This window comes from Malurus melanocephalus, unplaced genomic scaffold (genome assembly GCF_030028575.1).
Source record: "Malurus melanocephalus ecotype Western Australia unplaced genomic scaffold, MMel_1.1 scaffold_90, whole genome shotgun sequence".
NCBI classification, from domain to species: Eukaryota; Metazoa; Chordata; class Aves; order Passeriformes; family Maluridae; genus Malurus; species Malurus melanocephalus.
In genome coordinates this window covers 257,002-270,420 of record NW_026623322.1, presented here as the reverse complement: position 1 = coordinate 270,420, position 13,419 = coordinate 257,002, and the positions used below count along the sequence as shown (strand labels likewise).

General features: G+C 38.5%; 1 protein-coding gene across 4 annotated transcripts in view; it reads left to right on the top strand.

Moving 5' to 3' along the window:
• ST18 (ST18 C2H2C-type zinc finger transcription factor) overlaps nucleotides 1-12,808 on the top strand; it is a 48,431-nt gene extending 35,623 nt beyond the window's left edge. For all 4 annotated transcript variants that reach the window (XM_057368312.1, XM_057368315.1, XM_057368313.1 and 1 more), the window contains 7 exons: nucleotides 4,099-4,161; nucleotides 4,257-4,337; nucleotides 5,386-5,607; nucleotides 7,627-7,715; nucleotides 9,209-9,312; nucleotides 11,497-11,640; nucleotides 12,419-12,808. In XM_057368312.1, the coding sequence (XP_057224295.1) occupies nucleotides 4,099-4,161; nucleotides 4,257-4,337; nucleotides 5,386-5,607; nucleotides 7,627-7,715; nucleotides 9,209-9,312; nucleotides 11,497-11,640; nucleotides 12,419-12,559 (844 nt within the window). In that variant the 3' untranslated portion in view covers nucleotides 12,560-12,808. The remainder of the gene's footprint in view (nucleotides 1-4,098; nucleotides 4,162-4,256; nucleotides 4,338-5,385; nucleotides 5,608-7,626; nucleotides 7,716-9,208; nucleotides 9,313-11,496; nucleotides 11,641-12,418) is intronic.
• Nucleotides 12,809-13,419: the final 611 nt, after the last annotated feature.

Genomic DNA, 13,419 nt, shown 5'->3' with positions numbered 1-13,419 from the left:
TTTCTCTAGCCTTACAACTTGAATTATAATTGAAATGCTGAACTGATGGCAGCTATGAAGTTGAATGTAGAGGAGATGCAGCAAAATGGGAGAGAAAGGACATTTATATAGGCAGCTGTCCAAAGCAGATCACAAAGCCAGTAGGTAAACTGGCTCACTGGCACAATGCTTCGTTTTTTGACATCCCTGATACTCAAAGGTATAAAATTTGGGTTTAGTTTGTTTTAAAAGAGCAGAACGGTTAGCAAGGAACTGACTTGCTGAAAATGCTGACAAATTTGAAATAATTTGCTGAGTCATATATATTTGTCCCTGCTTTTATTGGCTTTCTGCCATACAAAGACACTCACACAAATATTTTGAATAGTTGCTCCTCATGCATCACCCCCCCCCTCCCCGCCCCATTCATGTGTGAATAAGTAAATTTGCATACCAATATGGTTATTTTTCCACTAAAGCTTCTAGAGTTTTGGTCATGCCATAAGGAAAGAGGAGCAACAGCATATGACTTAAATGACAAACTGCACACTGTACGCCATGTATAATAAGTGAGTTGTGAAAGACAAAGTCAAAGTTCATGGACATTTCACAGACAGAAATATGTTGCATAACGCACTTAGCATTTAATTTCAATTAACTAGAAAAAGAGCAAAAATCAAAATCTGTTCACAGACAATTCGCAAAAGGAAAAAGGGCTAAATAAAATCATTTTCCCCAAATGTACCACCTTAATTTAGGTTCCTGCAAATGTAGTTCAGGTGATATTTTGAACAAAACTCTGCTTTCAGCTAAATGATATCTTATGCCAAAATGCTGCAATCATGCTTGTGCTCGTATAGTGATATCAATAGTTAATTTTAGTATAGCTATGTTAGCAGAGGGCATAAACGCTCATAGAATCAGGCCAGAAAAGTACCCTCATGTAGTCAGGCATGAATATGAAAAAGCTGTGTATTTTTTCCAAATGTTATTCATGCTTAATTTGCCAGAATCAAGATAAGATTYTGGCTTGAATTATGAAACTCTCTGCCAGCAAAGATACAAGGCTTCCATGTGATCTACAGTTTGGAAATAAGGAAGATCTGCTCAGAAAATGGGCCTGTGATTCAGATTCAAGAAAATTTCTATGATGTGAGGATTGTTGCAGCTCAGAACAATCTGAGGTGGTTGATTTAAAACATAATAAATTTGATGACRACTCAAATTTTAAAGCTAAAAGGGATAATTGTGGCTGATATCCTATTTAACCAAAGAGCTTGCTTATCAAGCCTTAAAGAATTATAAATGTGTACTTTAGAGWGATATTTACTTACTATTCAGAAGCTTTGAGGAATAGGTGATAAGTCCTATCCTTAGACAAGTTTTTGCAGTGGTTAAATATCAATTTTTAGGAGAGATTTGAGCAGTTCTTCTGCATAGCTCCCACACAAAACATTGACACTGATTTATATTCCATAGGCATTATAACAAATTTCAGTCAATGGTTTTCTCACCTGACCTCTATGGGTTTGCCTTAGCTACAGCTCATACCCAGCACCCTCAGTGAGATTTGGAGGACACAAAGGTACCAGAAGCACTCCTAAATCTGCAACTCAGTGTTTAAATTTTATATGTAGTTGTAGTTCATCTTCCTAAAGCCAAAGCAACCCTCTTGGAGAAGGGGACAAAACAGGAGGTACCTGGTGCCCATTTGCAAGAATTTATTTGTCAAATCACTGAGAGATGTATTTTTGAATAACAAATTTGGAAGAATTGTAAAAGATCTTGTAACCTACACCCACTTGAGAGTTGACATATCTTAATTTGACCTTCTGAGACCTCTGGCCATTCGCTGTAAATCTTATTTTCTTGGCTCTGCACAGGAATCCCCCATCGAGGATGACTCCTTAAGCTGGGGCACTAGTCCWATGAATTTCCACAGCATTACTGACTGCTAGGGAATAGATTTTTGGTGCATTTTGTGTTGTGGAATTTCCCAATCCATGCAAAGATAAAATCAATATTTGGAAAACCCAACCCAGAGCTCAAGATTAAGAGTCTTGCTAATGAAGCTTTTTATTTATTTGTCAGTAGCCCACCCAAAATCTTATCATTTCATAAGCATCGATAATATCTCAACCTCAAATCTTCAGTGACCTCCTGAATATCTTGGAATCCAATCTGGCTGGAAATCTGTCTGGTGCCAGGAGTGGTAAATAGAGAAGGGGTGATCTAAAATTTACTTCAGTGTCCTTTTTAAGTTTATTCACAAGTCTCAGACTTTCAGATCTGAATTAAAGTCCACCTCCAGTCTATACAGGGAGCCCTTCCATCTGTTACCGTCTGATAAAACAAGTAGCCAAAATTAATATCCATAGTTTTTGGCAGGTGTGCYGGATTTACTAGTGAGAATTCACACTCTCCAGACATCTGCCCTTGCTTTCTGCTCCACATGACATTGTGCCCAGTCCTTGTCCCACACTTTGACTGGTCAACATTTACTGCTGCGCAGTCAAGCATATCCTGGCACTCCAACCCCCACCTTTACCTTTGCTGTCAGTGTGAGGCAAGCCGTTCTGCCAAAAATATTTTGTTCATGAAGTGTCATAATGAAATGTTTTGACATTACCTTAAAAAAAAAATTCACCCCATTCTTCATTTGAAATTATTTGCTGAATTCTACTTGAATCAATGCATAAATTTGTTCATGTCCAAAAGAAGTCAGATTTTTGACAAATTAATTGTTCACAGAAAACTAGTTTTATATATTCTGTGAAGAGATGCACCTGCACACTTAGATATGCTATTGCAATTATATTTGTAGGTGTTTTTCATGGCAGCCTACCAATGATTAGATTAAATCATGAATCTCTTTAACTCAGGAAAGATTCAGTAACAACTGAGACACTTAAGAGCATATTGAACCGTGCAAGTTTCCTTAATGGTTCAGTACAACATTGTTTGGCACAACTCCTTATGTAATTTTGATACTCTGTAAAAATAATAGCATTTCAAAGTCCCTTAGGCTTGTTTAGTGTAAGAACTTGAGTTGTATAATACAGAAACAGAAAAGGCTGGCATAACTTCTAAAGGTAAATGTTTTATGGCGCTGCTTTTTGTGTTGAGGTATGTTTATATTCTCTGAAAAAAAACTCAGACCAAACCACCCCACCAACATACAACAACCTTAAATTAAAAAAAAAAAAAAAAAAAAAAAAAAAAAAAAAGTGAAAATAAAATTAAAACAAGCAAACAAACAAGCAAAAAAGGAAAATCTGTACTTCTGAGATGGAAGCTGTTACCAGTAAGGCCCCGCTCCAGATCCCACAGATGTCAGTGGAGTGACCTACTGACTCCATTTGGCTTTTGGGGCACATTCTTCATGTATGAACAGCAAGCAAGAAGCCCACCCTGGTAGATCACTGACAAAAACAGAGTTACAGGCACATCTTTTTATTGTATGGATGTTTTGGTATTAAACATTCATACTTGAAAAGGTTTGTTGCACATGCACAGAGAAACCCTTTAACTATGAGAAATAAGCATAATCCAATTGCTCTGTCGAATGCTCAATTGAATCTCATGCTAGAAAGAGATGGTCTTGTGGTATGCTTACAGTGCTAGAACACACAAATTATTAAATTCAAATTCTAGTATCATCTACTGATGCTCAAAAGTAAAACTGCTTCTCTGCTTTCATTTCCCCTTCTGTAAATACTGGCAAGGTGCTTATTTATATCTCTACCTGAAAACATCATAACAACAACAAACAAACATGYAACAGTAAATTTACAAATAGATCTATATCAAGCAGCATTTTTTTCTTCTCTTTGTCATATTGATTCTGTACAAGGAAAAATGCTTGATGCAAACATTGATATAAACTAATTAAATCTACATATCATAAACAATATCGTTCACATTCCTTACTAAAACTCTGCTATATTAAAAGAAAAATACCCCCAAAAAAGGAGTCTGCTCATTTAAAAAACAACAAAAGCTTATTAAACAAAAGCTCTGCTGTTCTTTCTCCCACTCCAGACTAAACATACAACGTACACATTATTTACTCTGCATCTTTGTGACKGAATTTTGTAAGCTCCCTGTATTATTCCACAGGTGCCCAACACCCGGCTGTGACGGCTCTGGCCATGTGACAGGGAACTATGCATCCCACAGAAGGTAACAACCATCCCATGATGTGGGGCTGCAGTGCTCAGGGCTCTCGGCTGGCAGCAGCAGAAAGAGGTGGCTCTTACTCTGTGTGCTTCTTTCAGCTTGTCTGGCTGTCCTCGTGCCAGGAAAGGAGGTCTCAAAGTCACTCCTACCAAGGAAGAAAAAGAAGACCCTGAACTTAAGTGAGTACAGAAGAGGGGGTTCACCAGCAGTGGAGGGGGTGGAAATGGCCTGTAAGAGTTCAGGGCTTGTGGGATCACAGGGAGATGCCCCAGTTAATCTGAGCCACATCAGAATAGTGCCAAGAGCTGGAACCGAACCAAGTSTTTCTGCTTCTCGTGAAGTTGGTGGAGTCCATCACCTAGGAGACTGAACAGGGAGGCAGGATTGATTGATATCTCTGCTTGCATCGCTCCAATTATTTTAAAGAGTGCTTTGCAAAGTGCCACTTGGTGGAAAAATTTGGCAAAATGAAGGAAAATTATTACCGACTGAGGGGAAACGTGTCAGTTAATTAAATCAGGCTGACACCTTCAAAATATGTTCCAGAGAACTTAAATATCTGTAAGTCTCATGTCTTTTCTCTATGTATGAATGAAAATTTCACTTGAAATGAAAACTGGAAATTCAGTCGAGATTTGCTGCAGTCCTGGCTTGAACACGCATTCCATTACAATATGTAAATAATAACTACCAGAACATAAAAGTGAAGACTTAGTTGCACGCAATGTTGTCTTCATTCTTGCTAATGATACACATGAAACTGCATAGGATTGACAGAGCAGCACAAAAAATTCCCTATCCTTTCTTTGCAAGTATCTGCATGGGTTTCCATACAAGTTTTCCAGTTACAGGAATTCTGTTTCATATCAGAAACCAATATAGAGAGGAGACAATGKTGATTTTCTGTACACTTGAAGAAGTGTGATTTATTGCCTGTGATAGAATACGAATTTTCTTTTCTGRTAAAACACTATCTAAATGAATGTATTATTTTTTTAGTCCCTACAACTGCATTTTAAATTGCCTTATTTTAAGATCAGCTGAACGCCCATAACTCAGCTTGACAAGAATTGGATGCTCAGGTAGAGTGTGCCACCAGGGACCAAGTYTTACTCCATTAAAGGAAAGTAGCAAAGGCAGCTGGAATGATTTTCTCAGAATTTTTTGAGACTGTCTTTGCCTGCTCTCTCCAGTGAAAATGAGGGTTCTTTTGCTGTGTTTCTGTAGATGTCCAGTGATAGGCTGTGATGGCCAAGGTCACATATCAGGTAAATACACTTCTCATCGCACTGCTTCTGGTTGTCCTTTGGCTGCCAAGAGACAGAAGGAGAGTCCTGTCAATGGGTCTTCACTATCCTGGAAACTGAACAAACAAGAGCTGCCACACTGTCCTTTGCCAGGCTGCAACGGGCTGGGTCATGTTAATAATGTTTTTGTCACCCACAGAAGGTATAACTTTGTGTTTTCTCTTTTCATTTTTCCTTAACATTCCACTTTGAATTGGCAACATGTGAGGTTAGAGTCAGAATAAATTGTGCTGAAGTCTTTTGGGTAACAACATAGTTTACATTGCAGCTAAAGCAATACAAAACAGAATTACTTTGAGAGATTTAAACTTTTATGTCTTTTTCTGTGTTCCCATTGAAGCATGACTTTCCAAGGTGTTCAGATTAGCACAGTGCCTATGTAGTTTAAAATTAAATAGAATTCTTTCCTAGGGAAATATGGGCTTGTATCCGCATATCTTCAAAAGAAAAGAGAAATATCATTGAAATGTCACCAGGAAAGTTTTAGCCAAGAGGCATTAATTTCATCTTTCTACCAGTGGAAAGTTATATTCATAAACTTTATATTTAAACAGCTAAAGTCACACAAAGAAAAAAACAATAAGCATGCAGAACTCATATGGATTAAGGAAGTTTGAAGTTATAACAATCTTACAAAGAAAATTATCCTTACAGAGAAGGAGTCACACATAACTAACAACAATAAACACCATCTATCACTGTGAAAAAGTTAGTATAATCCAACCATATTCAATCAATATTAAACAAAGAATCTGAATAAAATATCTGAATTAATATCTGGCAATTTTTGTTTTCTGTCTTGAACAGTAATTATCTGTCCTCTATCTCCTTTGCTTTCTTCCTAATATTCTGGACCRACTCCTCCAAGACAAAAATGTCCAAATGTCATTTGAWTAAATTCAGTCAGAGTCCAGTGTTATCCTAATTTTATTCCCTACATCCCATCTAAACATCTTTACATTAGGACATAATTAAGCAAGTAGCATAAATTATATGTTTGTTTGCAATACAAAGCACAGATGATTCCTGTTCTGCTTAAGACTGGGTCACTCTCAMGATCATGTTGGTTAAAATGAAGGGGCAAATATAGCTTTGTTTGATATCCTTCCCTTAGACATTTGAATCCTAACAAGTAACTCATGGCTTTCAAAAAACCTCYCAGTTAGCTATCTGCTCTGGGCAGAGATAATAGGCAGCAATCTAGAACTGAATAACTAGCATCTTTACCTGYATACGTTTTAGCTAAGCTAACAAAAGCTTGGGTTTTATTCTTTTTTTCTCTTTTGTTTTACAATGTGGAAAAGTCTGTTAGGACTTAATTTATTTTTTTTTTTTAAATTTAATTTTTACACACACACACACACACACAAATCAACTATTTTTCTGTGGAACAAAATTTTCCTTCACTTCTTACTTGGATACACTTAAATACAAATTCTTCTGCCAGTTGTTCAGCATATGAGTATTTCTTCTTTGTTATTTATAAAGGTAGTGTTAAGACAGTGCAATTCCTCTTAGCCCTTTAGTGGGCTGTAAAAATTGCCTCAGATAATTACCAGCTGATGAAATKGTAAGCTTTAAAATAGCAAAATGTAATTTAATGTGAACAGTTGTTAAAAAGCAAACTGACTATATAATAGAACCATCCAAAAAAGCTATTACARCCTATAGGGTATATCCAGAGTTATYATTGTATTGATCATTATTATGTATCAACAAAGCTATACAATAATTGTGCACCATAGAAATCATCCCATCAACTAATTTTTTGGGGGATAGTAAATTTGCCATTTTAAAGGACTATCCTCTCCTTTGGAGCACAATCTCTTGATAAAAACAGTTTATACATGTTCAAACTTTAAGAGTTCTGTAAATGTATCTTCATRTAACTTAACAGTAGCTGCCACTGCAATTTTGATTATTTTGAAATATGCTTAAGAGTTGTTTACTCATAGATTGAGATTTCTGTGCCAATTTTCAGGCTGGAATATACAGCTAAATGGCTCTTTATGAGTTATGTCATTCCCTGAAGCCATGCTATAATGGAGATACTGATGTGACCTTAGGTACAGAGGTCTGTCCAAGTGCATGATAATATTGCCTGAAAGGATTGTTGCCATTTTCAAGTGGGTGCTAATGTTTTTTTTCCTATCCGTTTCAGCCTGTCTGGTTGTCCTTTGAATGCACAAACCATAAAAAAGGGCAAAATTTCGGAAGAATTAATGACTATCAAGCTTAAAGCAAGTGGCGGTAAGGAGATTTGTAAAAGATGATGACATTTATTTAGATAGAAGGGCCCTGACTCCCATTTATACTTGTGCCCCTTTGTGCCATTCTGGCATTAATTCTCACTACTTTCAGTTGTCTCTAGCAATAAAAAATCTTGAGTAACAAAAATATTTGCATGAGAGATTATACAATTATTCTCATTTACATCTTGATAACCCAACGTTGAGGGTATGATCTTGTCCCAGAGTATTATTTTTTTTATTTGGATATGTTTTCAATATATTGCTATTAATAAACTATTAATTACATATCAGGAGGACTTAGCTATCTGATGAATAAGGTAAGAAGGGAGAAATGTTGTGGGCAGAAATTGACTCATCTTCCTAACTGGAATCCTACATGGTTTAGTATCTACAYAGTGCTTCTACAATTTTGCTAACCYAAGTGCAAAGCAATAATTACCAAGGAGTTGCAGTGGGAAATGYGTGGGAGTCTCCTTTCTTATACAACGTGATTTAGAAAGTTGGGCATTGAGCCAGRATTCAGGAAATTTAGTCTTCAGCCTCCAACTGCTGAGCAAAACGGTTGTGTTACCGCTTGCAGATTTCCCAAGCCTGCTCCCCAGCAGACTCKGCTCTAGGTTTTAAAGCAGTAACAGCAACAGTGGCACAAATCTCCAGGCAGGGTTGGTCTCAGAGTGATCCTAAGCAGAAACAGACACACGTATTGCCAGCAGCTGCTAAGCTTAGTATTTTTCAGGACAAGGCTTTCCTTAAAGAACTGAAGCTTTATTTCTTTGCTATCTAAGTTGTTGGGATGTTGAAGACTGGCTTACTTTTTTTTTTTTTTTTTTTTCTGTAATACTTGCTAGGTTTTTGACAATTTACCTTTTGCTTTTATTTAAATTTCCCTGTTTATCATACATAACTAAGGCTGTGCTTATTGGAGTTATTCTGCATAGAACTTTTTCCCCACAGAAATTCTTGCAAGATCAGAAAGAAGTATAGGTGAAATCATTAAAGTAACAAATTATACCAATGAAGATGTTGCTCTGGGGTGTCTCCTGAAAAAGAAGGGTTGCTGTTACATTTATTTTAAAACAAAAYAAAACAAAACAAGCAAAAAACCAAACCAAAAAACCAAAGATAAAAACCAAAAAACACATYCAAACACCGTAACTATCCCCTCACCTTTTATGATAATCTTTCCTCTTTCTGGGCAATTCTTCCTTTCTGTAGCCTCCAGCTTGTATTTACTGATRTCGCAATGAAAAAAAAAATTAATTGTGCAAAACAAGGACAAAGATAGCCCCATCTATGTTTCAGCTCATATAGATGTTAAAAAGTAGGAAACAATTTTGGCAATAAAAGCAAACTAAAAGACAATTTAAAGATCAATCATTTGATGAAAAACTTCTTTTCCTATGGTTAAGTAACTGGTAACACAGCTTGTTATTCATACATCCATTTACATGTGGACATTTTAAATCTGATATTATTTTCRACTATTTACAGGTATTGAGAGTGATGAAGAAATAAGACACTTGGATGAGGAAATAAAAGAACTGAATGAATCCAATCTTAAAATTGAAGCTGACATGATGAAACTTCAAACTCAGGTATGCCATAAATGGGAAACCTTTTCTTATGCTATGTAAACGCTATGCTTAAAAATAGTTAGTCTCCTGTGCACTTGTTTTTTTCCAAACTCTTGTTTGTTTTCTCTAAATATGCAGCAGGTATTGTCTTAAAGATCTGGTGAATGACAGCTTCAGGGAAGTTTGGTGTTAATCTTGGCAAGAAGAAAAAAACGTAATTACCAAACAAAACATTCATTTTCCTTTGTTGACCAAACATTTGTTTACCAAACCAAGCAGATCCTATGACTTGAGTTTTTAGGGATGACAATTCCTCTTACTAACCCACTCCAAGTCTTAATGAGAGTTGACTTTGTTCTTACGTRTACCTAAGAAAATCTTTCTAGTTTAGCTCACCCACTGACAGTTATTCAAATAGTTTGAAGTCTGCCTTCAGGCAACACCTGGTAAAGAATGTATACCTTTTGTGTAGCAGAAGGTTCTGATGGGAGTAAGGGAAAATAGTCTGTGTCTTTCATTATGTTGCATTCTGGAGAGATTAAGTTGTCTTTAACATGCTGATAGTGGTTCTGTGGAATGAGCTGKATAAGTTCAACCCTACAGAGACTCCCATACGCACCTGCAAGTTCACCTGAGCAGACTGGGTAAAAACAAGAGCAGAAGCTTGCTCAGAATTTTTAGAATGAGTTGRAAAAAAAAGTTCCTAAATGAGATTTGGGAGCTGAATATAAGTCAAAAGTGATCTAAACCAAACTGACTGTAACCATAACCACCTGCTTTTGAACCACATTGGAATGTGCARTGTTGACTGAAGCTATTTTTGCAATAACCACTGCGTGTATGGTCTAAATAAGGGAGAGGTCTGTGCCACCTGTGCTGGATCTAAACAATCTGGCTTCACAAAGCAGCAGTTTTGGGGATATCCAGCCCAAACTGCACTGCAGGGGTCTGTGCTCAGTGTATCTCAGGACACTTGGTTCTCTCTGGTGACCACTGCTATTTGCACAGTGATTGCCCAATTATGCATTCAGATTTCTTCTACCTGGACTTTCTCCCTGGTGAAGGCAGTGTGACCAGYAAGGCCTGAACTGAACTACAGCAGAAGCCTTAAATTTCCTACTTCCTTTCAATAGATCCCAGCCAGGCGTTCACAGACTCCAGAGGAGGGGCTGAAGTGGGTGGCAGGCAGGCAAAGAGGGGTCTCTCACACTGGGGAGTTTTGCTGTGTGGCTTCGTGTGAGGAAAGGAAGTAAAGTGGTCACAGCAGGAGGCAATGAAGTAGTGCAAAGAGGTGCATACTAATAAGGACAGGGTGGGCACAACAATCCTGGATGTGACTGCACCAATCCGTGCCTTGTGGAGCTGCGGCCGGGCACAGGGATGGCAGCCCTTGGTTCTGCCCTGCTGAGCTGTCTGCTTCCAGGGCAAMGAGTTGGGCAGGAGGGAACCAGACTCTGCTGTTGCTCATTTTGTTTTTTTCAGCACTGCTTTTGACATCTAAGCTTTCAGAGTTGAGCATATTCCAGAGCTCTCACTTAAGAAAGACGCCGTTTTTTCTACCTTGGCTGCTTTCTCCTGCTCTTTCCCAAAYTCTCCTTCCCATCCTATTGGTCAGAGCACTCAACCTCTGGATGGCTCAAACCATCTGTTTGTGATGTGTGCTCAGCCTCTGGGTTTCCTTTCCACTCTGTTTTTCCCTCATTGCCTGCAGTGCCAGGCTTGTTGCTGATCGCAGCCAGCCCAGAGGAGCAGGGCAGGGCAGCAGCACAGCAGCCAATACCCGTGCCCTTGCTATTGCGGTGGAGCAGCAGGGGTGCTGTGCTGTAAGAGCAGGACAGCAATGCAAACATCAACCTCCTTTCTCCTTCCCTCCGCCAGCCCTGAGGCCACWCTCCCCATCCCAGCTCTGCTCTGACCTTCCTCTCCGAGCTCATTCCCTCTTCCCACTCTGGAGCACTTTCCAGTGTCTTGCTGTCACAAGGTTTCACCGYGAACCAGCAGCAAAGTCCATCACTTCAGAGCAAATACAACCTCTTCTTTGCTCTGAATGTTCTGTGGAGAAGTTACTTCTCCCCTTAAAAAAAAATAGCTGAGTTTCGGATTCATCATGGCCTCTCTTGTAATCACCCAGCTGATAYTTTGGAGTCAAACCGCAGTAACAATGCTGCCATGGGTGTGTTTGTTTGTCCTGCCTGTGTCTTTTAGATCACATCCATGGAGAGCAATTTGAAAACAATAGAAGAAGAGAACAAACTCATAGAGCAGAACAACGAGAGCCTGTTGAAGGAGTTAGCTGGCCTAAGCCAAGCCCTTATCTCCAGTCTCGCTGACATTCAGCTTCCACAGATGGTAAGACCACAGCCAGCAGTGTCACACCTTTTGGGACTGTCTTGCCAGCACTTGAAGCAGATGAGCAAGCTCAGGGACCAGCAGGAGCACTGGAGATGCATTAGCAGAGAGCACTTTTAGGCTGATTTACTTTGCAGAGATGCAGGATTGTGGAACCTGTGTGGTAGTAGGCACAGCAGCCTCTGGGACTCAGCCAGCCCTGGTATCTCTGTCCTGTACCACCCTGTGCAAGGCAGGCTTTCCCCTCCTTCCTCCCTGCACAAAGAGTGAAAACCTCACACTGATGAGAATCCCTATTTACTCAACTCCCAGATCAAAACTTTAACCTGTTCCATACCAATTGTCTGAAGCCAATCAAGCTCTACCTTCTCAAAAACTTCACATCTTATTCTCAAAAAAAAAAGGCCAAATCCACAGAGGTACTTGTGTTTCCAGTTCCCTCTCAAAATGTCAAGAGTACCACTGGAAGACTGAGTAAGGACAGTTAAGGGGAATGTCAGTCATAATCCCAGAGCCAAATTGGCCACCAACAAAAAAAAAGACTTACACTGACCATAATATYTCCAACTCCTTTTCTTGCTTGGAGAGTGAGGATTCCCCAGGACAAGCAGCGCCCATAATTTCCACAACCCCTCCATTAATTTGGATGGCTGCCCTGTTTATGACTTCTCCCCAGTTGCCATGTAGCTCCTTTGACATGCTTTGGGGTTGGGTGTTTGGGTTTTTTTCAGCCTTAATTTTACCTCCTACAATTATAATCTGTTTTGTCTCCATTTAGGGGCCAATCAGTGAGCAGAATTTCGAAGCATATGTAAATACACTCACAGACATGTACAGCAATCTGGAACGGGACTATTCCCCCGAATGCAAAGCTCTGCTGGAAAGTATCAAACAGGCAGTGAAGGGCATCCATGTGTAGGATGTGAAAGCTGCTGGGCAACAGAAATTACTTAACAGCAGTAAACTCCAGATGGATCTGTTAGGAGTTCATGTACTGCTAAGGGGTGTAGGTTGCCATGCTGCATTTACAATTGCAACATTGCACTAATTTTTTCCCAGCTGACATAAAAAAAAAAGAATAAAACCACAACAGACTATTTGTATTAACAGCAATGCACTCTGTTAGTATATTGTATTTATTTCAGTACAATTTCATTTTTTTTTTCTTCTTTTGCACTCAGTTTTTGTAAAGTGAATGTAAAAAGTGTGTGCGACTATTTTTTATATTTTTTATTTATTTCTAATCAAAGAGTTGTTTTTTTTATCTTTTAACAGCATTTTTGCGGCCTGCCATATTTTTACAAATGTGTTTATTAATTTATTTTCCAACGGGATTTTAAATAGACTGAAAGCTATACTGTAAATTAAATAACTTGCTGGGTTTGTACAGGAAGAAAAAAAAAACCTATGAAAGTAACAAATGACTGAACCGTGGTTCTAGTTTTATTTTCCTCACATCCTGCTTTTTTATAATGGCTTTGTATCTGAAATGGGTTTGCAGTAACATGAGAGGTGAAGATGCATGGAATGAGAAGATAAATGGTGCCCACTAGTGGGGATCTCGGGCTCTTAAAAGCACAGTATGCTGGAAAACAGTGTGTTAAAGAATATGTTAGCAATAATGAAATATAGCAATCAGCAAAGCACTTGACTTGGCTGTGTGATTTAGCCTATGAGAATGATTATTTAAAATGTTTCAAGAGAACTTCAGATTTATTTTACCACTGCAGTTTTCGTTCAGATTTAGCTCATGGAGGGAAATGACAATTATCTCTAAAC